The 27,847-nt window shown below is 49.2% G+C and overlaps 2 protein-coding genes and 1 long non-coding RNA gene across 9 annotated transcripts; 1 reads left to right on the top strand and 2 right to left on the bottom strand.

The window, feature by feature from the left end:
• Positions 1-4,878: 4,878 nt before the first annotated feature.
• CUNH2orf42 (chromosome unknown C2orf42 homolog) lies at positions 4,879-13,315 on the bottom strand. The gene is made up of 9 exons (XM_088537785.1): positions 13,224-13,315; positions 11,842-12,685; positions 10,573-10,683; positions 9,977-10,081; positions 8,383-8,487; positions 6,906-7,013; positions 5,970-6,070; positions 5,654-5,816; positions 4,879-5,093 (listed from the first exon to the last, which is right to left on the bottom strand). Exons 2-9 carry the CDS (start codon positions 12,671-12,673, stop codon positions 4,879-4,881), a joined length of 1,740 nt encoding a protein of 579 aa, XP_088393911.1. The 5' UTR covers positions 12,674-12,685; positions 13,224-13,315.
• Positions 13,316-14,012: 697 nt separating this feature from the next.
• TIA1 (TIA1 cytotoxic granule associated RNA binding protein) lies at positions 14,013-27,511 on the bottom strand. Of its 7 annotated transcripts, XM_088537786.1 has the most exons (13): positions 27,363-27,511; positions 24,373-24,469; positions 23,753-23,851; positions 23,153-23,207; positions 22,949-22,981; positions 21,584-21,671; positions 17,940-18,015; positions 17,667-17,775; positions 16,697-16,792; positions 16,521-16,605; positions 16,275-16,398; positions 15,783-15,922; positions 14,013-15,092 (listed from the first exon to the last, which is right to left on the bottom strand). In XM_088537786.1, the coding sequence occupies exons 1-13, from the start codon at positions 27,386-27,388 to the stop codon at positions 14,969-14,971; spliced, it is 1,152 nt and encodes a 383-aa protein (XP_088393912.1). In that variant the 5' UTR covers positions 27,389-27,511; the 3' UTR covers positions 14,013-14,968. The 7 variants fall into 7 exon arrangements, with proteins under 7 accessions (XP_088393912.1, XP_088393913.1, XP_088393914.1 ...); XM_088537787.1 differs by lacking the exon at positions 22,949-22,981; XM_088537788.1 differs by lacking the exons at positions 22,949-22,981; positions 23,153-23,207; positions 23,753-23,851; positions 24,373-24,469; positions 27,363-27,511 and adding an exon at positions 22,192-22,593.
• LOC148591296 (uncharacterized) lies at positions 18,929-19,313 on the top strand. The gene is made up of 2 exons (XR_015914091.1): positions 18,929-19,052; positions 19,088-19,313. It is a non-coding gene; the product is annotated as an uncharacterized LOC148591296 (long non-coding RNA).
• Positions 27,512-27,847: the final 336 nt, after the last annotated feature.

Here is a 27,847-nt window from a genome sequence, read left to right as displayed (position 1 = left end):
CGTTCAGACCTGGCAGCGGGTGGAGGGAAGCCCGGGAACGGCGCACGGAGCGTTTGGGACGCGTCGCGTCTCGCGTGCGCGGTGATTGCACTGTGAAACGCTGGCACGTTAACTCGAGGACTTATCTCTACGTATTCAGGGTAGCAGCGTCACCGGGTCACCTTTGGCCTGCTCTTGCCGTCTTACTGCAGCTCCTACTGATTTTTTGAAGGCCGAAAAGCGGGAGAAATCCCGCGAAGGCCGCTCCTGCGTCAGCGCCCGCGGAGAAAAGGGAGGTTTCACCGCATCGGGACCCATCTCAGGAGGTTTGGAACCCCCTCTGCCAAAAGTAAGGCGCTTCTCCCTGCCAAACCGGGCTGTGGGACCTTGGCAAGGGAGCTCCTGCTCCTGCAGAGCCTTGGAGAGGACGTCCTCAGCTGTTACACATCTCAAAAGTTTCTTTAATACCTAAAACCAAATGGTACTATACTTCTCCTGTGCAATTTATGACCTCGTGCATTACAGCTGCATATTACTGTTCTAGGCGAGTTTTCCTAGAAGCTTCTTCACGCGTCTTGTCTCTGGGACAATTTTTTCTACCTCGGAGAGATGAACAAAGATTATCTCGATCCCTTTAGCACAAAAATAATGATGCCTCATTCGTTTGATAGCAGCGACGCTTGGGCCCGGCCGGATCTGTTAGCAATAACCGAGCGAGGGGGGCGGCCGGCGGCGCTCCCGAGGGGCCCGTTTTCCCCAACGTCGCTTGGCAGTGAATTCCTGCATTTCTTTGGAGCGTTGCTGGCATTTTAGCACTTCTTTGGCTGGTTGAGTTACTCTTAGGCACTCTCAAACTGGTTTGCTAAGGATTTTGGCTGCCACCTTTGAGAGAGGGAAAATAAATGGCAGAAGTACAAGCCCCCCTTCCCCTCCCCACCAAGCCGTGGTTTCCAACCTTGCAGCGCTTTCCTTTAAGCCAATGAGAGCACATGTAAATGTACATAAAAACACATGATCTATAAATAGTATTTATTCATTTTATATGAAACTAATGTAATGGAGATACCTTCTTATGACTTTGTGCTTTTATAGATGTTCCAGGAACTTTGTACGTAGCATCGGCTAACTGAGATATATAGATTTCTTTGGTCCTTTTTTTTTTGCTTGAAATGTTTTAAGGTCTTTATATGTGGCCCACTCGGCAAACCCGTCGCGGTGACGGTGACACGACCAACTCGCACAAGGCGACCGGAATGAGCAACTTTCCCATCCAAGGGCTACGTAGCTTATTGAGCGACCGGCCGCACCGACGGCCTTTCGTGCTCTTGAAAAACTAATTTAAAATAGGCAATTTCCAAGACTTTGCTAGTGGAGCTGCCAAAAGCCACTAAGACACTCTGTAAAGTGCAAGTGAATGACCTATACAAGACTTGGTTTGTTTTGGGTTTTGGTTTTTTTAAGTATCCTTAAGCTATTTTTGGATCATTTGACCTCTTTGAAAAGCAAGTGGATGGGAGACGGGGCTAGTGGATTGCTGAATCTCCAAAATATGTTCTCTTTTCGCGTGTGCTGTGTTTTAAAAGGAGAAAACAAAGGATTTTTTGTTGTTGTTGTTTTTCAACAGCTGGGATTTTTGCACGTCCAGCGTATTTGCACTGAACTCCGATGCCTTTTGCATTCGTACGCCTGCTTCCTAAGTCCAAGCAGAGAATCCTCTTCAGAGAGCTAGCTCAAACCCAGGAAACTTCAAAAATATAAATGAAAAGGATAAAAATTAGGTGAATATCTGCACTTGGAGGTCCTTTTATCCCATCAGTTCTTGCTGGAGAGACGTATGCAGGTTTTTCTGTTCTGCAGAGAACAGAAAAAGCTGTTTTCTGCATAACGTGTTGCATAAACGCTGCAGATATCGCCACCGTCTTCAGGGCAAAAGTAACTTTAGACTTTTGCAAAGTGTCAGAGGGGGAAATTCGAGTTGCAAAATTGAGCACTTAAGTTTTTTTGTTGTGTTCTTTTATTTAGCCCTACTCAGTCTTAAGGTTTTGACTCCATGTTTTTTGGTTCTTAATTGTTGTGCCTTTTTGAGTTAAATGCGTTCTTTTTTTTTTCTTCTATTTTTTGGTGAAATACTGTGTGGTTTTTGTCCCGATATAAACCGGTACTTATTTGACCTTTGCACTGTTCGGATGTGGTCCTCTCGCTTGTGACGTCCTAGAAAAAGAATTGAACTTTGGGAAATGATGCACTATTGTCAAACTGACACAAGGGTAAATAGGGTGTTTTTTTCCAAAACTCTCAGCAAGGGAAGTGCATTTTTCCGTTGGCGGCTCCGGGTCCTCCCGTCTCGGACGCGGAGCCCAGCCCCGGCGGCCGAATCCGCTTTGGAGGCTGCGGAAATGGTAGCGCTGTTCTGTTTTGCCAGCCTTTCTCTCGAATTCACTGATCCACCAGCATTACTAAGAAATAAGCTGCAGAAATAAAACTTTTGTAGATTGTTATAAAGGGGGAGGCCCTCGCGCGCCCCGCGTTTACGACTGATAGTTGCACAGCTGTGTGTGAGTGTAAAACACGCCTTTTTTCCCCTCTCCCTCCTCTTTTCTTCCGTCTTTTCGTCGTCCCCTCGCGGAGGGCAGATCCCAACGCGACGCCGGGCGCTCGCTCGAGGCCGGACGCTCTCGTGGCTCAATCAGAGCGGTAGCGGCGGCTGTTGCGATGCCCGATGCTCCCGGCGCGGGTCCTGTGCACGGCTGAGCTCTCACCCCATCGAGGGGCATCGCCAGCGCCGCGGCCAGCGCCGGGTTCTTGGGTAAAGTCACCGAGCACTTTTGGAGCGGGCTCTGCCGCAGCAATAGGCCAGGGCGCCGCTGCCGCCTCTGCCCTGGCTTTGGAACAGACTTCAGGTTTTGACACTGTACTGTATCGGGAGGAATCCTGCTTTTGCCAAGCCGCGTGTTTGCTCCCCTGGAAGTGTTATTTTGTCGCTTTTGTTGCTGCTCTGCGCGAAAGTCGCGTTTCTTTAGTCTTTATTTGCCCGCTGGTAGCAACAGGTCCCAGATTCCCCAGCTTTGCTGAACCACAAACCTTGTGCGACGGCTCCGTGGCGAGCGGCCGGCCCGGACGTCGAGGAGGGGAAGGAAAAGGGCCATGTCCCGGGTGCTTCCAGCACCACAGTGAGCGCGGCCGGGACACCAGAAACCCTCCTCGCTCCTCCGGGGCAGCTCCACGGGGCCGCGTTCCCCAGGGCCGACGGGAAAACGCGGCAGAGGCTTCGCTCTCCCGCTTGCTCTTTGCTGGGAAGTCGTTGCATGACTTGAAAAACCTTCTGAAATGTCCAAAGCTCCAGTCGGCCTGGGGTTTCTATCGGGTTTTACTTACGCTTTGCTTCTTTGCTTCCTGTTCGACACGAGAACCGACCTCGCTCACCTCGCTTTGCGCCAGTCTTCCAGAAACCGAACACGGGCTGAACGGGGCAGCGGCCGAGGGGACACCATGAATTCTGTTTCCAGTTCCTCGTGTAAATACCACGTGATTTGAAATCCTGTGTCAAGACCATCTAATGGTGCTTTTTATTACTGTTAGCACATGCATTTTTAGAAACTCCGTGTTTTAGACGACCTTGCTGTGTATATGTATACTTCTGTATTGTTCAACTGTTAGAAAATAAATTATTTCATTATTAAAGTGTGTGTTGCCTCCCGAGCGAGTGGCCGAGGCCAGGGGTGGTTGTCTGCCTTGTGGTTGGGGCACCTCTCCAGCGAGCGCCCATCAAACCAGCCTTGGAGAGGGAGCAGTGGCACTTGTTGAGGCAAAGAGCTGCTGGCCAAAGGTCCTGAGAAACCTCAGGGCTCCCCCTATGGAGCCCTTGGACAAAGAGCAGGTGAGGAAGATGCCCCATGGAGCAGATCCCATGGGATTGCCAAGAGCCTCATGTCCTGCCGGCTCCAGCTGGGATGGAGGTTCAGCCTCCCCTTCTTGCTGGCCCAGCCCCATCCTGCCCCTAAGACCTGAAGCTCTCAGCAATGACCTTGACCAGGGCCTCTTGTGCTCCGTTGCAACCTGCCTCTGCTTGCAGGAGCTCTGTGTCCTGACAAGGGTTATTTTGTGGGGAATTCATTTCCCTGGGGGGTTTGGAGCCCGGCCCTGCCCATGGCTCGGTACCGGCTGGGGTGGCCCTGGCCAGGGGCTCTGCAGCCTCTTCCCAGGCTGGAGCTGAACTGACTCCCTGCAAACCAACAGCCTCGCGGCTGCCACAGGGAGGCTCCATCCACCGTGTCCCAGAGCCGCCACCACCCTCCTGCACCTGTTATTCCACGGTGCCTTCCTCTTCCAGCCTCTTCCTCCTCTGTCCTCCAACCCCTGCCGCCTGCGGCACCCTCCATCCTGCCCTGGCCGCCTTCTGTGGGAGCAGTTTCTGCCTGGATCGGGGGCACGGGAGCCAGCAGCTGCGCCCCACAGCGAAGGGCTGGGGACAGGGGAGCGGAACAATCCCGGGAAAAGCGGCCTGAGGATGAGAACGGAGGCGTTTCACTACCCCCCATGCCCTGGCTGCGGGGGCTGTTCCCCAGCCCCGTCCCTGCCCCGCTGGGCACGAGCCCTTCCCTTCCAGGCGGGCGCGATGCTCCAAGCGGGACCAGCCCCGGAGCAGGGGGATGAGGCCGGAGCAGCACTTGAGGTAACGGCTTTATTGCTCTGCACGGGCCGAGCGCCCCGCCGGGGGGACCACGCACGGCGGGGGCCGCAGCCCCGTCCCGGCCGCGTCCGGCGCCTCCTGTCCCTGCCAGGATGCGGAGCCGGGCCGGGCCGCGGGTGTCCCCGAGCGCCGGGCCGGCACCGGGACCCGCAGGGTGACCCCGGGGAGCCGAGCGGCGCCGCTCCGGCCGCGCTGGGCTCCGGGCGGCCTCAGGGGAAGGTGATGGTGGCCAGCGGCGGCAGCTCCAGCGCCTGCTCCAGCGGCGGCGGCGGCGGCGGCTCCGGGAAGGCGGCCGGCTGGCGGCTGCCGTGGTGGCCGTACTCGAACCTGATGCGCAGCTCCCCGATGCGCGCCTGAGGTAGGATATCCGGGATCCACTCGATGACGAACGGCGTGGGCTCCTTCTGCGTGGGGGACATGTTGCCTGCGGCGGGAGAGGGGGTGGTTGGAGGAGGAGGAGGCACAGCCTTCCTCCCGCCTTGGGGAGGGGGGTCCCTCTGTGTGAGGCCCCCCCAGTGCTGGGTGTATTAATTTTTTACTAAATGACTTTCAGGTTTGTTACAACTGGGGGCTTTGCTGCCCCCTCTGTTGTTTCTTCCTGCCTTAAGGGAGGGTTTGGCTGGGTGGAAACGGGAATCTCAGCGGGGTGAGATTATTTTGGGGTAGGGAGGACTGTGACAGCACCTTGTCCTCTGCGGGGCAGTCCCGTGCTAGGGGCTCCCCTGTGAGGGTTTGGGGGTTCCCCTCCAAGAGGAGCCTCTGTTTTTGGGGCTCCCCTTTAGGGTGCATTTTTGGGGCTTCCCTCCCTGCTGGGGACCCTCTCCATGGGGAATCTGAGGTGGGGCCAGGGCCAGGCCATAGCCCGAGCCCCTTAGCTCAGTTCAGCCTCTTCCTCGTCTTTCCCGGTGTCCAGGCTGCTCTCCTGGAAGAAGCTGCTCCCATCGGGCTGGCTGGGAGCCTCTCGGCAGCCCTTTCCCCACTCACCCACTTTGAGGAAGGTCTTGAGCTCCAAGGGCCGGATCGCCGGCTGCTTCTCCAGGCGCCCGTACGTCTCGGCGATGTTCTCCACTTCCACCTTGGGGCACTTGAACAGCTCGTACGTCCCGTCCCGGTTCTGGATGAAGCTGCGCGTGATTTCCAGAGGCATCTGGAAACGGGAGGAAGGTGCTGAGGAGCTCGGGGCCCGGCCTGCTGGGAGCTGGATCCCCGTGCCGAGGCAGAGCCTCCCCCAAAGGGGTTGTAAGGCTGGAAAGGGTTAGCGGGAGCCCCACGGGTGCAGCGAGGTGCAGGGTGGCCTCACCTCGGGCGTATCGAAGATCTGTTTGACCTGCAGGATGTTGGTGATGTGCCAGGTGTACTTGGAGAACGTCCCCAAGGGAAGGGCGTCTTTGCGGACAAAAGCTGAGGGAAAAAAAAAGCGACTCAGGGTCACGGCGTGGGGCGGATTCCATCTGCCCAGAGCTCCTGTGAAGGTGGATCATGTTTGTCCAGGGCTTTGCTATTTTTTTTTTTCCCTCCCACCTTCCCCTTCCCTTTTTCTCTTCCTCAGCTGCAGGCTTGAGCCCCTACTTGCTTGGCTCTTGGATAAAGTAAATCCTTCCTTGCCCTCTTGGAAACTTCTCCTTGGCCTCTGCTGTCTCATGAATTTTGAGTTACCTGGAGAGTAGGGCACTAACTGGATCAGTGTCAGGGCTCCTGAAGCCCAACTGCTGCTGCAGCCCATGCTCCTGGCACACTCCTGTGCTGCCCTGAACCTCTCTGAGAGGCTGTGCTTTACTCTAAGGAGTTGCTTTAAACATCACTCAGACTTGGGGGCTTCAGTTTGAAGCACCGAGGCACCTTGCTAGGGTCAAGGGCTGTGTCAGAGCCCCAGGCAGCTCTGGGCAGACGACAGCAAAACCCCAAGCTCCACAGCCTCCCGCAGGACACCGACACTGCCCTCAGCGCCCAGAAAACCCAGATTGGCTACAGCACCAAGCTCCGACTTGCAGTAGCATTTAGGCTGAAGCAATTCGCTCCTACCCACACACAGCAAAGGCTGCATGTCCTTAATTCAGCAGCACCCACCCCAGCGGGGGGCCATTCCTACAGCCACTGCCCTCTTCTAGCTATTTTTTCATGAAGACAGTGTGTGGAAAAGGAGCCAGCTGGGGAGCTTGTTCCTTTTTTTGTCTCTCTTGCTGCTCATTCTCCAGGAGCATCCTGGTTGCTCTGTACCAGCTGGGTCCCATCCTACCCGTGGTGGAGTTGGGCAGCCTCTTCTTCGTGCTCCCCATGGAGATGCGCTGCTGCAGCGCGTCGAAGAACGCTTGAGGGATGTGGAAAACCAGCGGCTCCGGCTTGCCTAGGAGGGCGCAGACAAGGGACGGGGCTGAGGCGAGAGCCTGTGTTCAGCAGACATCTACACAGACATCTCCTACTGCTTTTATCCTCGCCCACCCCCTTCCAGGTGGTCCCAGCGCAGCCAGGCCGAGCTTATCCCTAAGGTGGGACCGGGAATTCTGCAGGCTGGAAGCACAGGGAGCTGCTGCTTGGCAAGGGGCCACTCTACATGTCTTTAAGCGAGCAGAGGACTAACGCTGCTGCGTGGCTACCAGCAGCAGGTGGAGGGCAGGTTTAGCTTAGGTTTAAGAGCATCATTGCACAAAGAAAGCTGATGTGAGGCTGGGAGAGTCTTAGAAAGCCTGAAATGAGATAGTCCCTCCCTTGTTTTCTAGCATTTCTGTCCTTGTATTAAGGGGAGATCAGCTGAACTATGGCACTGAGCTGCTGCTGGGAGTGCTGAGCAGTTACATCCCAGTAAAGGAAATGACAAAATCTGCCTCTAGATGTTCAGGGTGTTATAAAAATGAATTACTCACAGCTCTTGTTAAAGCTAGTTTCCTCAGCTATAGCCAGGTGTCGGGACCCAGAGGTGCTACGGGATGATCTTTTTATGTTAGGATCAAAACAACTTACACCATAATTAACTTGTAGCTACTTATTATAAGTACAATAAAAGAAACACAACTCGACAGGTGTCCAAACTCCTGGTTTCTTATCTAAACATGATACGTTTTCTTTATCTACTTTATCTTCTTCCAGTGCACTTGTGCCCTCGGTGCACCACACTCGTTATTTTTTTATTACCATCCTTGCACTCCACGTGTGCCTTGGCACTGCTACAGCACTTGTTCGTTAAGGGTTCCCATCCAATTTCAAACCTTGGGCTAACTAACAATACCCAAATACAGTAATTCACTAATAATTAAGCCATCCAATGACTAAGCACCCATCTCTGAAGTCACTGGGGTAGGCTGGCACCTGCAGAAGTCATGTGCTGCCACTCAGCACAGGGGATTTGAACTCCCCCAGGTTTTAGATGCAGAAGGCAACACCATGTGAGGTGTCTCACCTCACCTCACCTCTCCTGGGCTGCTCCAGCCAGTTTCTTCGAGCATAAATATGCTCCAAGGCAGTTTCTCCCTTCCCCAAGCATAAGCATTGGCACTAGGTTTATGATAAGAGTTAAGCCTAAGCTTAAGGAATGAATCAAAGCTGACAGAAACTTCCCAGGGCAAATTAATAGTTGCTTTAACCAAGGTAAGCGCGTGCTCCCCTTTGGGCTAACAGTTATTTAATGCTGCCAAGAGCTTGTCTGTTAAATACTGAGGTTGCACTGGGAATGAAATTGTGCCTGGGGCTCTTGGAAGGTGGTCCCCACGAAAACTTACCCTCAAACTGGTAATGCATGGTTTGATGGATACGTTCGGTGACGCTCGCCAGCCATTCTTGGAAGGACAGGGTCACCTGCGACTCATCCAGCAGCTGATTACAGCCTAAAAGGAAAAGGAAGCTGAAACCAGAACCTGCAACTCACCCAAGCGAGGAGCAAAGACACAAAGGAAAAAAAATAACTCAGACAATCCCAATCCAGACATGCTGCTGCATTGGCAGAGGCAGTGGGTCTGGGTAAATGTCTGTATGGAGTCAAGTATTTCCCATTTTACATTCACTAGTTTCCCAGTGTGGAGACATGGTGACCCCTGTAAAACTGCAGCGTTACAAAAGAACATTTCTGTCCTCTTGATGGATCAGAAATGACTTTATTTGGCATCTCACTCCCTGGACTCGGAAATATAGAGCTATTTTAAAAGTAGAAGTCTGCAGGGATCCATTGGCACACACCAAACTCCACCATGATTTCAGTAACAGCTACAGTCCTGGCGCCACAATACAATAATTACTCTGTTTATTATGGAGCAGTTGCCATAGAAACCTGCTGTGGCCTTTGCGGGTGCTAAGGAAGCCCAAACCACTCCCTGAAGAGCACGCGGGCATTCCCAGGAGCAAAGCATGTGCTCACGCTCTGCACGACAAGATCCCCTCCGAGCAGCATAGGAACACACACCTGCACACATCCTTCTCCTCTGAGATAACAGTTATTATATACGTGCACTTCAAAAGCTCCTAGGGCAGCCAGTTACCCACGTTGACATCTCATTTACCTCTGGCACGCTCCCCAGGGTTCCTGAATACATATTTGCTACCATAAAATACTCCTCTGATAATTCCAGCCAGGATGTGTCTCCCCCAATAGCTTGTGTGTTAAGGATACTACAAGAGAGTGGCAAAAGAGCAACAGTCGGATTTGCTACCATGCCCGATCTAAGCCACCTGCTCAGTTCTGCCTAGGAAAACATATAACTGCATTAGAATCATAGAATCATAGAATGCTTAGGGTTGGAAGGGACCTCTAGGGATCATCCAGTCCAACCCCTGCACACACAGGGTCACCCAGAGCACGTGGCACAGGGCTGCGGCCAAGCGGGTTTGGAGATCTCCAGAGAAGGAGACTCCACAACCTCTCTGGGCAGCCTGTTCCAGGGCTCTGGCACCCTCACTGGGAAGAAATTTTTCCTTAAGTTCCTATAGAACTTTTGGTGCTTCCGTTTGTGGCCATTTCCTCTAGTCCTATCAGTGGCCACCACTGAAGAAAGACCAGCACCATCCTCTGCACTCCTTCCCTTGAAGTACTTATATACACTGATTAGATCCCCTCTCAGCCTTCTCTTCTCCAGCTGAACAGGCCCAGCTCCCTCAGCCTCTCCTCATAGGGCAGATGTTCCAGGCCCCTGATCATCCTCGTAGCCCTGCGCTGGCCTCTCTCCAGCAGCTCCACATCCCTCTTGTCCTGTGGAGCCCAGAACTGGACACAATGCTCCAGAACTGGACACAATACTGAAGAGGTGGATATAATTTTGACACCTGCCTGCTTGTCCCTGGCAGTGACATCCCCGTGTGAGGCGCCCGCAGGGACGAGCCTACCTGCCCTCTTCAGCGACGCCACCACGGCTGGCTTTTTCAGGCTGCTTTTCCTCAGGCTGCTGTTGGCTGCCTCCGGAGCCAGGAGAGGGCTGTTCCCCTGCGTACCTGGGGTTCGAGCCGGGAGGGTTTCAGCGCCCTCGTAGCCCGTGTGCCTCCCGCAAACCCCCTCACGCGCCAGCTTCACCCTCCCCTCTGTGCCCGGGTGGGAGGGAGAGACTTTCCAGCTTGCCACCACCCAAAAGGACCATGAAAAGGCCCCGCTGCAGAAGCCTGGCCCTGCGTAGGGCCTGTCACAAGGCTTGCAGCCCGGCAGCAGGCAGGGCACAAGGCTACAGGGCCGCGAGCCGGCCCGACGGCGGCTTTTCACACAGAATCACGGAATCACAGAGTGGTTGAGGTTGGCAGGGACCTCTGGAGATCATCCAGTCCAACCCCCCTGCTCGAGCAAGGTCACGCCAAGCATGTTGTGCAGGACCATGTCCAGGTGGGTTTCGATTAACAGGGAGGGGAAAGACCCATCTGTGCAACCATTTTCCTTCTGGAAACACCCAGCTGGGCACAGAGGTGAGCGGCAGCGCTGCCCCCCGGGCACTCACCAGACGCTGCCTCCTTTTTCCTCTTCTTGGGCTTGGAAGCAGCAGCCTCCGCGGGCGGCGCGGGCGCTGGGGGGCCGCAGACGAGCTGGGGCACCGCGATGCCCTTCACACCTGGGAAAAGCAGCGCTCAGGCCTGCAAAGCTCCATCCCCGATGGTAACCAACCGTCCCTCCTGGGAGTGCTCGGGCGAGCGCCAGGCCTGGCTCCTCATGGATGGGCACCCGGGCAAAGGGAAAGCAGAGGCATCATGGAACGGCCAGGGCTTTGATTTTTGGTGGCGCTGCGGAGCCACAGACGGCAGCAAACGTGCCAGCCGCTGGGAATGCCCGTGCTCTGAGTCACCGCTCCTGAAAACACAGGAAAACTAAACAAAAACCAAGGGGGAAAACCCCAGACCTGCAGGAACCAGCCCTGGTTGGACCGGAGAGAAAAGGGGACTGGGGCAGGAGGAGGCGCTGGAGCAGGAGGGATTCAGGTTGTGTCCCCGTGTGCTCGCATGGGCTGATAAGCAGCAAACACAAGCGCTCCGGGGTTGGTGTCTCCGTGTGTGATCCCGTCTCCCGCCCTTCCAGGCCTCCAGCTGGCTCTTCTCTCACTTCCCAACCTCACACCAAACCCTGCGGCACCGGCAGCCCTCGGAGCAGCTCCCAGGACACTCACCCGGCTCCCGACCGCAGCAGGGTCGGAGCTGCCGTGTGCCTGGATTCACCCCACAGCAGCGACGCCACGAGGGACAGGCACGGGACAGCGAGCCGGGAGCACCGTGTCCCTTCTTGGGGATTTCCCACCCCAAAAGCTCAGAGCAAGCTAAGAGAAACCCCAAAAGACACCTTGGCCCCACATGTTTTGCAAGTGGGAAACCCAGGACACAGGGAAGTGCTTCTTAGGGAGAGCTGGAACTGGGAATGGGGCTGCTTTTCATCTCATGCTGCTTTTACAGACTACGACCCCAGACGGGGCCCAAAATCGCTACTCAGTCACTTTAGAAACAGCAGCTCCAAAAGAGAATTGAGTTTATCTACGATTTTAACTAACTCAGTTCCTCAGGGCAGACTCCCAAGTATATCTGGGTGCCTAAGGAGACAGGGGGATTGCCAGGAGGAACCAAAGTGGGTGCGCGGCGCCCGGGAAGGTTCACCCCAGCCGTGCTGCCCCGCTCGCCGTTTGCAACGAGCCAACGTGGTCCAGCAGGGCAGGGGGAGCCCTGGATCCCCTCGGCGCCCACGGCCTCCCCTTCCCGTCCCCGTCGCGTCCCCGGCGGCCACCTACCGCCCGCGTCGCCGCCGAGGAAGTCGGCGAACTCCTGCGCCAGGGCCTCGTCGCTGGCGAAGGCGCAGATGCAGGCGAAGAAGTGGATGCAGCGCGGCGCCGGCGCCGGCGCCTCCTCCTTGGCCGCGCCGGCCTTGCCCGCCCGCAGCGCCTGGCACGAGCAGAAGAAGCGCTGCTCCACCAGGCTCTTGGCGCTCACCTTCTGCGCGAAGGAGGCGTGCAGGTAGCCCAGGCTGTGCTTCTGGCTGGCCTTGCACTTCACCACCAGCACGCTCTTGGTGATGCGCTGCACCAGCGGCCCCGTGGGCTCCGCCGCCAGCTGCCACAGGGTCTGCTTGGTCTCCGGGGAGGCCTGCATAGAGCTGAGCACCGAGTTCTTCAGGGTCAGCGGCGTGGCCTCGGTCTGGCAGCTGAGGGCCAGCTTGACGTGCTGGCACTGGTTTTCCACCACGCCTTGCGCGGCCGCCTTCAGGCACGAGGGCACGTAGCAGCGGCCGGAGCTGAGCTGCGTGATGATGGTGCCCTCCACCGTCTGGATGGCCGTCTCCGAAACGCCCAGCTCCACGAAGCAGCGGTAATCCGGGCCCCGGTCCCGCTGCCGCACCGAGTAGACTTGCAGGTCGGAGCCGGTGATGATCTTGACGGCGTCGACGCTGGGCTGCTTGCGGGCGCCGTAGCGGAACACGGTGCCGCACGTCTTGTTCTTGCAGCTCAGGCCGCGGGTGCCGTTGTAGGTGCCGCAGCGGGGGCATTTCCGGATGCCCCGCAGCGTGGCTTTGCCCAGGTCCGACAGGAAGGCCGGGACTTTGGTCCGCACTGCGCCGGGCTCCATCCTCCAGGCAGCCTGGATGGGAGAGATGGCGACGTGAAGGAGACGGCGACGTGAAGGAGACGGGGACGTGGAGGGGACATGGGGACAGCAACCCCAGGCCTGGCAGGGTCTGGTGACACCGTGTGGCGCCTCGGCCGGTGGCAGCGCCCCTGTGGTGGACGGGGAAGCGGACGGAGGGGAAGGCGGCTGTGGCACGTTGGGCATCGCCCTGGGGCACGGTGACGGGCACGCTAACAGCCAGCACTACGAGCGACCGTCGCTGTCAGGGATGTCCCGTGATGGAGACTGCCCACGGGCGAGCACCGGGTCGGCCGCGGTGCGTGAGGAGGCGTCGCTGCTCCAAGGCCTCCATGACCCGGCCCGCTCCGCTCTCCCCCCGACCCCTTCCTCCTCCTCCTCCTCGCGGGCCTCGCCGCGCGGGCCTCGCCCGCCGTGACGTCACGGCCGCGTGACGTCACGCCCCGGCGGCGCGGGAAGGAGGCGGCTTCCTCCCCCCCCCCCCACGCCGCCTTCCCGCTCCGTGACGTCACGCCCCCCCCCACGCCGTCACCTGCGGCCGCGCGCGTCCCCCGCTCCGGCCCGGGCCACCCGCGAGGGCGCTCAGCGCGCGGCCTCCGCCATGGCGCCTTACAAAACACCGCCGGCCCCGGCTGTAACGGCGGCGCCTATTGGGTCGCTGTGCGTCACGTGCCGCGGCGCGGGGCCCACTGGGGGATGTAGTCCGGAGGGGGGGTGTGGAGGCGGCGCGCAGGCGCACTGCGGCATTTCCCATCTCCCTTTTTTTTTAATCCACCAAAACGGGGCGGATTGCGGCCGTTGCCTCAAAACAGGCCCGGGAAAAAGAGGGGGATAACACAAGAGAGCACACACAGCGGTTCAGGGGGTTTGGAGGATATATGTTTTTTTTTTTCTCACTTTTTGAAGGCTGGACAAGAGGTAGGAGATAAAGGTGATTTCTGCTTTTTGTTCTTTTTTTGGCCTCCGAACACGGCAAAAGACTTGGCCCGGCCCAGCCCTACCCACACAGCGCTCCGGTGGCTGCAGCTCCTGCTCCGCGCCTGCCCTCTGCCGCCCGTCACAGCAAGACGAGGCTTCCCGCAGCCACCGCTGCCGCGTGGGGGGTTCTGTTACACTTATGTTAAAAACAAGAGAGGCCAAGGTGGTATTCCAAAACTAACAAAGTGTATATTTGATACCCACATGCAAAAAAAAACAAAAACAAAAAAAATAAAAACAAAACAAAAAAAAGCAAAAAAAATGTTTTCTTCAACTCTTATGCATAATTCATGTCCAAGGACGCTGCATCCTACCTTTAAATAAGGAAACATACAAAGTTGGCTAACGTTTGTGCAAAATAGTAATTTGCTAAAATATTTTACATAATCGGTACACGTAAATGTAGAAATTGATAAGATAAAAAACAAGCTGGTTTGTAGGTATTTGTCACATTTTAGTAAGAGTCATAACAGGATTTTTTTTCTGTATTTCTCAGTACACATCACAAAGTTTTTCACCAAAGATAAAAATCCTTTAGAAAGAGTCCAACAGGGATTTCTCTAGGCACCTTCTCACATAAAACACAATGTGAATAAAATTAGATCCATCTGAGCGTTTTTGCAGACAATTCAGCGCTGCGGACTGCGCTTCCTCGGTTCACGACAGTTTAGGTAACTGGCATAAGGCAAAGACCACTCTGAAAAAATGTTCCGATACAAAATGATGTAAACTAATAATTTATAGTTGAAAACCCAGTATAACAAAAGCAGAGGGATGGACACTTTATACAATAGGCTTGTGCAAAGGCCGAAGACAAAGCATCTTCAGAATTCACACGCTTTTGGCTTTTTTTCTTTCTTTTTTTTTTTTTTTGTACAGCTGCTTATAATACATTTTAAATCATTGGGAATGCAAACTAAAACTGCCCACTACTTCAGAGGAAAAAAAGGTTTGACATTGTGCAATTTTCTGCCCCAATCTTAAGTGGCAGTAGTCCCTGCATTTGCTGTGTTTCAAATGTGGATCTTAAGAAACACATATCAAAAGGAGGAAAAGAAGGCAAAAGTTGGCAGACATCCAGCATCTAGGTTTTGTGTGTGTGTGTTTTCTTTTTTTAAACAATGTGGATGACAGTTTCATGATTAAAAATGCTTTTTTTTCCCGTTTTTTTTCTTAAATAAATACATTGTATCTGACACTCGTACTGACTTGATCGGGTAAATCTGTTCAGTAAACAGAGGCTTCACAACTCTCCTCGCAGCCTCGAGCCCACCAGTGTTTGGTTTCAGAGTCCTTTTCTCACTGCGTTTCGAAGCCCGCCATGCGATATCCAGTTTGATTAGTTATCATGCTCCCGTTCTGCCCTTGAGGCGGCGGAACGCTGTAGTTTGCTCCCATCCATGCTGCTGAAGACTGTGTCTGACTGTTTCGGGGAAGTGGGGTGGAGGGAAATATTTAAGATCAGAAATCAAGACTGCAGACCACAACCAATTTTTAAGGGCAGGATGTTTTTCTAAGCAATGAGACAAACAATGATGTTGGTTGGAGGAAATAATCTCTGTGTTGGCCACGGTGCACCAGAAAAGGCAGATCAATGGGCTTTGCTGCCAGCAGGCCTCCCAGCAAAGCTGTTTCACTCTAGCTTAGAAACCAACACATTACTGCAGAAATCTATATTCTCTGCTTGCACTTGGATGCATTTAATATCCACTGCTCAGGAATGGGGCAACTGTTGGATCTACTGACATTTTAACAACATCTGACTGATACTGTTATATCACACATATGCACATATGTGCATATGTTATATGCACAATTTTACCAAATTCTGAATTTGACCATAACAAAATGCAGCTCTTAAAAGTTCAAGAAAACTTCTAAAGATGCAGTAACATGACTGGAAAACGAAAGACTAAACACTGCTCTCTGAGGACAGGTCTTTGAAGACGGCAATATCCTTCTCTATGTCCCTGAACACATTAACTGCAGGCATCATTACTCCACCTCCATGAACGACAAAGGAACAGAACTTTATGATAACTTTTATGAGGCTGTGGACTTTGAAAGCCTCATCCCCTGAAATTTCATTCATGGCACGAAAGCAAATACTCACTTAAATCCTTGCTGATTCCACGCTTGCCCATACATTCCATATGCAGGGACTTGCCAGCCATTGGGCATGTACTGCCCGATCTGCGCGTTTCCATACCACTGACCCCACTGCCCGTAAGCTTGGGGATATCCGATTTGGTTCTGCAAGGACAAACAGGCAGGTGTCAGGCAGTGCCTAAGAGAGCAGATATTTGCATCAATTCAGCATGCACCCAGCCCGCAGAGTCCATCTCCAATGAACAACCCACAGGATGGTTTGCCAAAATAACACCAAAATGGAAACTCATTTAATCGGACACTGATGTTAATTTAGCAAGTTTTGGATTATTCTTTAGAGAAATACTCATTGCTGAAGGAAGAGTTGACCTAGATGTTGTGTTTGCCACATCAAGCTTCTGTCTAGCACCACCTTTCCAGCCAATGAACAGGTTTTACAGAAAGACAGTAACTTTAACCCATTGTCTTGGAGGTAAGCATAGGAATAAATTTTGACCTGCTGGACTGGACTGATCATGTCTGGTGTTTCCTTGCCCCAGTAGCACTTCACTACGTGGCCTTCTATAGTTGTGCCATTGACGGAAACAATTGCATGTGCAGCACTCTCATGGGAATTAAACCTGTTGAAATACAAGTCATGCCAATATTAAAAATAACAATAATTCAAGCAGCAAGGCTATAAGCAACCCCAAGAGAGCACATTTACATGCTATCCTCTGTATCTCATCACACAACTACCTACCGTACAAAGGAGTATCCTTTATCTGGGAAGACTCGGATTTCCATTATCTGCCCAAACGGAGAAAAGGTCTGGCGCATTAGCTGTTCTGAAGCAAGAAGGGGTAAGTTGCCAAAATTAGTTGATTGCAGTATTTTCCCCGAGACATTCAAAATGTCAATGTTTTGAAGACACCATACCTGTCAGTCCCGAGGTAACACCTCCACAGTACACGGTGCAGTTGCTTGGACTGGACTGATTGACCACATCATCATAAGACAGTTGTTTGGTATTTGCTGAAAGGAAATTTTAGAAGCTTTTAAGGTGAGCAGAAACACTTTACACAGAAATCGAAATCCCATCCAACAGGCCTACAATAACGAGTCAGGCTGCCAGAGTCTGTGACAAACATTAACTGTGGAAAATATTTTGTCCTGTCTATGCTGGACGTGGTCACCTCCATGTCCACAGGCAGTGGTGAATTAACATCAGAAACAGACACTGTCTCGAGACTGCCACCATGTTAGAAGCAGAGCTGCCAGCTCCTGTTAAACACTACCTTTTGCTCTTCATACACATAACACATGAGCACAAACTGCAATCACCACAAAAACAAACAGCACAGCAAAAAGGAGGATAGGCCCGTGACACACGGTCTCCAGGGGTGGCCACAAACTCCCATTATAGGACAGGTGGCTTGTGCAGGGGCACTACTGTTATTTAAGGTCATGTTTTAGACTTATCAAGCAGCTCAGTTATATTGGGATATACCTGAATTAAAATTGCTCTAATGGAAATGCTTTCTTTACACACCATTCTGCTTGTTTTCTATCCCAAGTGGTAAGAATGTGCTAATATTTTTCTATGATTAGGAAAGAAAAAAAAAAAAAAAAAAAAAAAAAAGGGCTTACTTTGGGGGTAGGGAAGAAAAAAAACAGGTCACCAAACTAAGTGTTTGGAAAAAGAACAAACAAAAACAAATGTTGGTGGTAGTAACACACCCCTTACACCTAACAATTTTCAAGAGTTCTGAAACTACCCAAGACTCTTCACTGCCAAGTACCCACCTTCCCTTCCTCCAGATCTCTGAAGATTCGAGCTAGAAAATTTCTCCTGCTCCCTATGCCTTTAACAGGAGGTTTGGAAAGACACAGAACTGAAAAAACTTACTTTCATAAGTACTCTTTGGAGCTGGAGGCTTTCTTGTCGCCCAATTTGTTCTGATTTGTCTTCCACCAAGCCACTGACCACCCATCTGCTGAATAGCGTTTTCTGCATCCTGTCCACAAGAGAGGGAAAGGGGGAAAAAAACCAAAAGTGCCACTGTCAGCAACTCTTCCTGAAGCTGGTACAGTTAGAGACCGAAAACGCTCACGCCACGTGGCAGCTATTCAAAATCTGCAGCCACTTTTCATGGCAAACCCAGGCAGTGCTGCAGCTTACCCATTTATTGAAGAAGGAAACAAAGCCGTATCCCTTAGATTTGCCCGTTGCCATATCCTTAACCACTCGTGCATCTCTAAAAAGGAGAAACAGTAGCCAATTTAGCAACTTAAAAAGACTTCAATAAATAAAATGAAAATTTGAGTGACACGTACAGCTTATTTTTCATGTTTCACCTTTACTAAAGCAAACTGTTTATTGTAGCAGCAACATCAAAGCAAATATCTTCTTTTCTAAACAGAACTTTACTAGTGTTTTGTCAGGTAATAGCAAAATTAAACTTAATTTTGTAAACATGCAAATCAATAGCACTTCTCTAAAACTTATGCACTTTACAACAGTTGGCTCCCAGTTCAAAATGCTTTTACATATTATTAAGACACTAAGCATGGTCAAAGCAGCTATTCAAAAGCATCACTTAGGCCGCGTAGCTGACTAACATTAGCTGAATGGCTTTCTTTAACCATGCAATTTTTAAACTATTTGCCAACACATTCTACCTACTCATTAAAAATATTAAATAGAAAAAATGAAAAAAGATAGGAATTAAAAGGCATACGTCGCCTGTTAACTGAATTCTTTAATTTTCTCAGGTCAATTCGTTACCCCCTTTTTGGACTGTGGGCAGCTGTAAATTTTGAGAAATTGACATTTTCAGAAATTATTGAAGAAAATAAAACACCGAAACATTTATGTTTTAAACTATATATTACAAAATTTAAACTGCAATTGTAAAACAGCAATCAAACAGGACTGATTGGAAACTACGAGATATAAAAAAAAGGAAAAAAAAAAAAAAAGTAAATAAGAAAACTACAACGTTTGTCCACTGTGAACTGTAGCTTGTAGTTAGCCATGGCAATTCTGTCCATTCTTCAGAGACACTCTGCAAAATAACCAGAGCCCTATTATTTGAGATTGAGTTAAAAAGAGAATCCAGCTACAATAGCTAAACCCCACTTGCGGAAAGTCAATCAACAGAGTTTCTCAGGCAATTTGCACACAAGTTAGCCAAGGATCGAGATGCTCTCCCATACAGGCCACCCTCTCCTCCCCTGCTTTGCCCCACACATACAAGCATTTCAATAAAATAAAAGAAAATAAAACCAGTCAGTTCATACTGCAACATAGCTTACGTCCGTATCAAGTCATGCAACATAACTTACGTCCGTATAAAATAACACCGTTCAGAGAAACTAGCATAACATGTGCACAACATTTAGCATTCCAAGACTGGCAAGAAAAGGTCACAATGAAGAGCAGGTTTTTATACACTGATTTTTAAAGCCTTACAGTAACCACTAGTACTATATTATAAGCCTAATTCCTGTACACATAGGCCCATAGCACTTGCACCACCACTCAAATGCCCAAGTTAAAGAAAAAAAAATAAAGTAGTCATCATTTTGTTACTGGGTGTAAAGAAATGCTACACTTTTTCCTCCTGCCTGAGTAAGGTGTTACAAATTGCCTGAGAAGCGCCACTTTGGTACTCTTAGAAGATCACTTTGTTCTGAACAGCCTAAAGAAGGAAGGGGGAGAAACTCATCTATACTTACCCTCAACTGAAAACTTTGAAAATAAGACTCGAGAACAAGTGAAAACATGCGTACAGCAAGCATAAAAGGAAATCACAGTGAGAGGGTGCTTTCACAGGGATCAAAAAAATCAGATGCAAAGAATTACCAAAATTTCTTATGTGCTAATCATGCAGTAGTTCAACCTTGAGTTCATTAAAAAAGCACACACAAAACACAAAAAACTCAGTTTAATACCAAAGAAGGCTATATTAAAAAAATAGTAATAAGGAAATATTCCATTAACATTCCATTTCCAGAAACCAATCAATCAATGGATGAAGAACAGTTAAACTCAAGAATTTCATTCTACCTCTTAACAGTAGCAGTATGCATACCTGTTTAAATTGAACTAGAAAAAAAAATCAAGGTCCCTGGCTGCATTAACCCCTCAGATTTGGAACAAGACCTTGTAGACGTGTAGCAGGAGAATTCTTGAATCTATTATTTTCATAGGATGAAGACAACAGCATTTCATTTTGGATGCTAAATTTAAGGCAAAATGCTGAAGTTTTCAATCAGTTAAGCCTACAGCTGTGTGCTGAGCAGGAGCATTACTCATGCTCCCCACCACCACGAGGGAAGAGACACATCACGTTTTGCAGAGCTGGGTGATCGGACCCGTTACTGCACAGCAACAGCTTTACATCCAAAAAGCTCTTCTAGAACAAGTGGGGCAATGGGCAGAGGCCCAGGAAATTCAGACTGTGCTCCAGTGTTAGTATTATTTTATACTTGCCCAGCTAAAATTCAGAGGTTACTTTTTGCTTCAGGTTCGGCAGAGATTTGTTGTATGGGATTGTTTATCTAAGAGACAGTTTATTTAAAGCCACATCAGAAACCAAAAACTGGCTAGTTCAGGGGAAATTCTCTTTCAAAGCTGTATCACATTCACACCGAGATGTTAAGCTATTACTAGTTCCCTTCCACGCTCAAGCCCACAGCCATGTGCCAGTCAGGAGCTCCTTTAGAGTCCCTTGTCCCTTCCTTCCAAACCACATTTGGCCATGAGTCTCCTCATGAGTCTACATTTCCAAGGTATTCATTACAAAAGATGTAGTTGAGCATTATAGTTCTCTGAAGCAAGTCACATTCAGATCATATTATATATATATATATTTAACTTTATCATAAGAGGAAATCAAGCTGTCATTAAAAGAATAATATACTGGACTCTGAGGGTAAAAAACAAAAAACAAACTTACTTCAATTAAACGCTTCACTACACAACACTCCAAAGCACTCTATGTTCTCTTACATCACCATCAAGAAACTCCAATGTCCAGTACAGACAACACTACAAGGAAAATTAATGGTTTACATTTGGAGGATGGAATGAACGAAGCGCTCCTTACTCTGCTACACCCTGACTACACCGCGCTGGCAGACGCCTGTAGTCACCGTTTCCCACTTGTAACACGTTCACTTGTTGCACCCTTGCTCTACGCTACTGCTGGGTGCGACCCTCTTGCCCAAGGTGCCCCATATTTTAGGCTGAGCCCCTGAGGTCAAGGGCTTAGGCAGTGCCAGTGCTTGGAGGCCACTCTGGCTGCAGCCTTCAGGTGCTGCAACAAGTCCAGTGCTAAAAGGGTTTACTTGGGGGGAATGTCATTTAATTGCAAAAAAAAAAAAAAAAAAAAAAAAAAAAAAAGCTACCGGTGGCCTGCACACCACAGCTAACAAAAATCCAAACTCTGACGAGACGTGGACATGCAAGCAGACTCAGTCACAAACTAAAACGGGTGATGTTTGTCTGATCACTGAGAGGGCAAGTAAAATACAAAACTCAAGGATAAGTATACAAGTCATTTTTTTCCAGTGTTACTTTTCCAAACAATGCAAAGAGAATAAAACCAAAGTAAGTTGAAGGCAACTTTTTTAGTAAAGAAGAAATCTGTTCATGTGTCCCTGGCTTATTACCCAGCCATTCAGACTCAAGTCGTTGCATGAATAGATGAACATATATTCCTGCTCTGTGACAACTTTAATTTTTTACTTACTGAAATATAAGGCTGTCTCCACTTAAGAGAGAACTTTTAGTTCATTTGCCCTATGCAAATTACTTACGATATTCTTCCAAATGGCGCAAAAGCTGCTTTTATATCTTCAGTTGTAATTTCAGGACTGAGGTCTCCAACAAAGACATGGAAATGGTCTTATTGGGAAAAAGAGAGAAAAAAAAAGAGATTTTAAAAGTTTGAAGACCACCCTTGAAAACATAAACAGCACAACAATGTCACACAGCATTGTTTTCCATTTATTACAACTACATGAAGACTATAGTTCACTACAGACTACAGAATTTACTGCTGTTCATAACAGATCCACTCCTTGGCAGCACTACAAAGTCAGTAATTTAAAGGGTAGTACTGTGACATATGATATTTACATTTTGTATTTTATAAACTGCCTTTAAGACCAGTCAACATTTACCATAAAGTTGTGAAACATTTACTTAATATGCCAAGACTACATGAAAAATCTCACTCTCGGTATGCTAGCGTTAGACTTGCATACAGTACAGTTCACTAGCTAGGCAAACTTTTACCAACTGAAACGTCTAGCAGTTTCAAGAAACGCAGAATAAAACTCACTCTAGAGCAGGACGTATTTTCAGCCTAGCTACAATGTCGTGTTAAAAACCATATTTTGTGAAGAACAAATCAAAAAAATACCTTGCATTGCAACAGTTTGCTGTTAAAGAATTTGAGTTCTCAAAAGCCAACAGTTTTGGTTGCCCAGCCATTACACCATGTGAATCCATGTGAATTCAATGTGTGTGAATCCGTGTGCAAGTGAACTAAGACTGAAGGCAACAGAACGGAAACAGTAATCCCTTCAATTTATATCAGATCAATTTAAAAAAAAAAAAAGAAAAAAGAAAACAAAAAAAACACGCACTGAAGAGAAATAAAACCCTGAGGACTTTTCCACTATGATCAAACAACATTTCACATACCATCTTATCAATATACAGGCTTATTTGTACTACAGCAGGTAAGAAACATTAAAGTCCACTTTGATGCTAATGTAGTTTAACCCCACCTCTCTAAAGGACTTCAAAGTTTGCCGACAGAAGCAGCAATACACAGGGTTGCCATGAAAAGGGAACAAGGTACCCAGCTGTGGAGAAAATTCAGGTTCTCCCAAGGAGCCTGTATGAAGTAGTGCATACATCGGCCTTGAAAGACGTTAATAATTATGTCCTTATAGCAGGGGGGCAGAAATTACATTTGCACTCAAAACAAATAGCTGGAGATCAGCACCAGAATTAAACAGTGGACAACGGATCATATTCTGATGCAACAGGGATACGAAAGGGAAGTCTCTCCATAAAAACAAACCAAAAGAACAAAAACCCCATATATAGCTTCAGGTGGTTAGTGAATACCCTCGAGAGATTTCATTTTATGTTTAAGAAGATACAATTACCTTGTGAACGCAGTGTGTTGACAACGGTACTACCTGATGACAAAGATTAGATTTGTTCTTAAGTTTATTAACACAAACACATTATATAATATCTTAGGATTATGATCAAAACATTACTGCATATAATTGCATGATGCTTATTGTTTATCTTTAAAAACTAGTTGTACAAATAAAACAGTTTCTCAAAGCATAAGTGACACTTACTGCTGGTATCTTTCTTCTGGCTGCTGGGGGTTGTTGCCCAGTTCACTTTGACCTCCTGCAAATATTAGTTGCTGATGTTAGATCAAGCAAATGGGAACTAAGCTCAGACACTACCAGCACCTAATTCTGATGCTACAGGGGAACCCGCTGTGAAAGTTTGGGCTGAAAGCTAGAGTGGAAGTTTCTCAGCAGAGGATTCACTCCTCCACATTACACTCTGCAACTCTTTGTTAAAATCAAAGACAGTAAACATACATCATCTGGATATTTTGGCTAGTTTGCTGGGCTTTTTGTTTGTTTGGTACTTGTAGGGATAGGGAAAAGAGTGTTATTCTGATAGGGCCAGGAAAGTTAAAATTATTCCTTTTTGCCTTTAGCTCTGCTCCCTCCCCAGTTCTGCATCCCAACCCTCCCCTGCACTCTTCCTACAACAGTAAAAATTGCTTTTCTCCTTAGTCCTGTCACAGTAAGAGCTCCACTGAACAAAAGGTCTAACATTTGCAACGTTTCTCATCTCTTCTTGAGTGATATTTCATCCACACCACCTGGTATAACATGTGTTTTTCCACTGCAACTCACCCTGTAGACATGACAGCTTACCTTACCCATTATCTTCCGGCCATTCATAGCAGCTAGTGCTGCAGCTGCATGACGATGCTCAAAGAACTCCACAAAACAATATGGATCATTTCCAGCCGTCTGATTAAAAAAAAGAAAAAAATACACAATGAAAACCTCTTCAAACTTCAGCCTCATTATTATATTTAGTGCCATATTCATCTAAATGCTTCAAAATGGATATATATATTTTTGACTGTTCTCTAATTTACAGTAAATACACACCTGTGATCTAGGAGGTTCAAAAGTTGCTTAAATAAACAAACACATGGTAAAAAAAGAGCTTTTCAAGTATAATTTAGAATATCCAAAGATATTAATCTGCTCAATCTCCTTTAAAATATCCAAATTTTTAAAGTAATATCAGATATGATGCAGAAATTATGCTCAAAGCACTTTAATATCCACTTTTATATAATATACCTATCCATTAAATAACTGCATAATATAGAAGACTCATTGTGCAATACAATATCATAATATCAAATATGTATGTATATGAATATGCTATAAAACATAGTATGGTAGAATTCTGAAATATGCAGCTATGGTATGAAGCTGTTAGGTTTCAGAATCTGGGAAATAAAGGTAAAGGCCCTTACATCCATTATCATTTTGCAGTTTTTGCAGGGTCCGATCTGGCTGAACAGCTGGAGGATTAGAGCTTCAGTGACATCTCTGGACAGGTTCCCCACGTAGCTGCAGGATTAAATAACAGGTTAGAAGGGCAATTTTCCCTCCGTTTCATTCATTCCTTATTGACAGGTGGCCAAAGAAGCCTCCCATGAGGATCTCATCGCAGGATACCTGGGAGGGTGATTTGGCACAGGACATTGCTGATACCCTCAGACCTTCCTCCTTTCCAGGTTAAAACTGATCTCTGGGAACACCTGCAACACCTTGCCCTTTCGTAGCTGAACAAATGCCACCCAAAGGTGCTCATGCAACACCCAGCCCTGCCAGGTGAGCCTGCAAAATCAAGCTGTGGACAGGGCTGTACCCTGGGTCTTATAATGAACACATGGAAGTTTTTCACTGATGGCGGCAAGGTACCACCAAAGGTCTAAAACCTTGCCCCAGTTTAGAGTGCAACAACAAGTGAGATATGGATAACTGAGCGTATTAATAGGCTCAGATAATAATAGGTTAATAATTAATAGGTTTCTTGTATAGGAATACCGGTTAGGATTACTGTACGCAGTCATTCAACAACTACAGCTTTGCAAGCTGTGCTCGTAGCTTAAGCTAGTGTTTTGCAAGCATATTACACAATACTTCCAAGTCAGCCCCCCTTGGTAAAGGCCTAAGGTTTGAAACCCCACTTGTCTGAAGCAAATGTGACCTGGTGTAGGCATCTCCTACCTGCCCCCTTACTTGTAAGGCTCAGTCTAATCCAACACCAACTCTCAGCTCTGGCAGAACTGACCTTCTGCTCTAATTTAGCACTTCTATGCTACTTTTACAATCTCAGTAGCACCAAAAGCATCAGTCCACAGGAGTTCTTTTTTTTTTTTTTTTTTTTTTTTTTTTAAAGTTCCCAAATTATAAGATTTTAAAAAGCATCCAAACAGAAACTTCAAGGTGGAGTGGCTCCCTGCTGCAGAGGGAGGCTGCATGGCAAACTGTGGCATCTGCAACGTGAGCCGGAGCCAAACCATCCTGCTGAAACCTTGGCCACGAAGAGCCGCCCTCCTGCATTCGCTGCAACAGTTGCAGGGATGTTGTAAGAAAGAAAACCAGAAGGCAGCAAAGAAAGCAGAAAGTGGCGATTTCTTTGGTTTGTATGAAATTCCCAGCACCCTTGCTGAGCAGAGGCACTCAACTGTTTGATGTGGTGGAGAACAGGCCGCTCGCCTCTGCTTCTCTGTCACAAATGACACTCTAGGCTATGTCTAAATAACTTTAACAATTGCCTTAGGTATGAGACAGGAATGTGCTCAAGTTTAAGGCAAGCAGACTTAAAGATTTAGGTTAGCAGACTCTGAACTGCTCCATGAATCTTTGCACGACCAAGATTTACAAAATGCATCCTCAAAGGATCGCTTGCAGCACATGCACGTCCATGTGTATATAAATATATATACACACACGTAGTTGCATACTACATGTTGTCCTGCATTTGTTTCCGCCCAAATACTAAGTCTCCCAGTCGCAGACTTCCTGAACATCTTTAAAAATGTTAAGGACATCCCTTAATGGGAGTGCAGACAGCACCGAAACACAAAACAAGTATTAATGCAATACAAAAGAAAAAGCATTTTTCTTTTATTACTTCTCACTGCAATCGTATTACCTGTAACTGCACACATTTGCTACCTGCTGGTGGCTTTCCAAGCCCCTAATTGACAACTTACAACACAATCATGAAGCACCATCAAGCACACCAACCTTTATGGGAAAACCAAGGAGATGCAACTCCCACAGCACAAATTTCCATGCTATTTTATTTGATGTATTCAGCAACAAGCTCGGGCTACATGCCCTGTGCTACATTTCAGCTGCATTTCCAGGGTGTTTTGCCAGAATTTCTTTGCAGTTCTGCTCCCACATAACAGAGATGCGGGCTGATAAAACATACCTGGACTTTGTCCTGCAGGAGTTGTACAAGGAATAACCATGTGCGTAAGCAATACAGATGCCAACTCATGCCTGACCCTTCCAGGGAGGCTCAGCTAATACTCCACAAGGGAAGAAAATAAAAAGTTGCCTTTGGAAAAAAAAATACTATCTGTTTTGTAACTATTCCTCAAATATGTGCTGCAATGGAGAAGTGGCTTTCAAAAAAAGAGAAAAAATAGCTGGCCATGTGAAAATGAGCTGCAGTATTAAGTAACATAACTCATGACGTGATTAAAAATGCTAAGACTAACATTCCCCTCCAAAGAGAGAGGTTACATGGGAACTTAAAAAAAAATCCAGAAAAAAAAAAAAAAAACTACTTAAATATGCTGAGGAAATTTAGGAAATGGAAGCACCCGCCTTGGCTGACGCCCAAACTCTTTATAGGGGCCTTCACGACACAACGCTGAGGAACGTGTCCCCTGCGCAGAGGGGATTTCTGCAGAACCCTGCACCTTTCAGGCATTTAACACACGTTTCAGACCTAGGTTGGAAACAAGTTACGTTTAGGTGAAATTCCATCCATCCAAGCCCCTCGCGAGAAAAGAGATTGCTGAAGTTCTGCTCGTGACAAGGCTCCGCGTGGCACAAAAACGTCGTTTTAGGGCTTCTGGGAAGAAACACCCCATGTTGGGTGCGTTGCTCGTAGGCAGCCCTGCGGCTGGGGAAGACGGGCGGGTTTTTGAAGCCCGAGAAGGGATCCCCCCTTTTATGAGGGATTTTTACTTTTGGGTTTTAGCAGCACAGGGGCGGGCGCGGGGCCGCCGTTACCTCCTCGCTTCACGGAGGGCTGCGCGAAGGCCCGTGTCCCCCCGCAGGCCCCGGGCCGACCAGCCCCAGGCGCAAAGGGCCGCGGCCCAACACGGGTGTCTGCGCGTGGGGACCGCGGCCTCACGCAGCCCCGGGGAGGCCCCGCGCCGCCGCCCCGGGCCCGGCCGGGAACAAAAGGCGCTGCCGCCCCCTCCCCACTCACAGGGTCTTGGGCATTTCGTCCTCCATGCTGGCGCTGCGAACGGTGGCGCCGCCGCCGCTGCTGCCCCCCCGCCGCCGCGGCCCTTCCCGGCGCCGCGGCCCCTCCGGCCCCGCCGCGGCGGACAAAGCGCCGCCGCTGCTCGCAAGATGGCGGCTGGCGGGCGAAGGGACCCGGCCGGCCGAGAGGGGGCGGCCAGGCGCATGCGCGCCCGCGAGGCGCAGCCAATCAGCTTCGTCCTTCCCCCGCCCCTCCGGCAGGCGGCGCACGCCCCCTCCACCGCGCCTCCTGTTCGCGCATGCGCATCATGCCCCTTTCCCAGCTTGAGCGGTGCCATTAAGTCGCCCCTCAGAGGTTGCTGGTGCTGTCCGGTACAAAAAGTGTCGCTTGCCACCCGCACCTATTGGGCATCAACGCCAAAAGATCGAGGTCGTGCAAAAGATGTATACAACATATAGATATGTGTAGGAATTAATGAAAAGGGCGGC

Source organism: Tinamus guttatus, unplaced genomic scaffold (assembly GCF_059628265.1).
Source record: "Tinamus guttatus ecotype Peru unplaced genomic scaffold, ASM5962826v1 Tinamus_guttatus_pri_ptg000866l, whole genome shotgun sequence".
Lineage (NCBI taxonomy): Eukaryota > Metazoa > Chordata > Aves > Tinamiformes > Tinamidae > Tinamus > Tinamus guttatus.
This window is presented reverse-complemented; position numbering and strand designations above follow the sequence as displayed.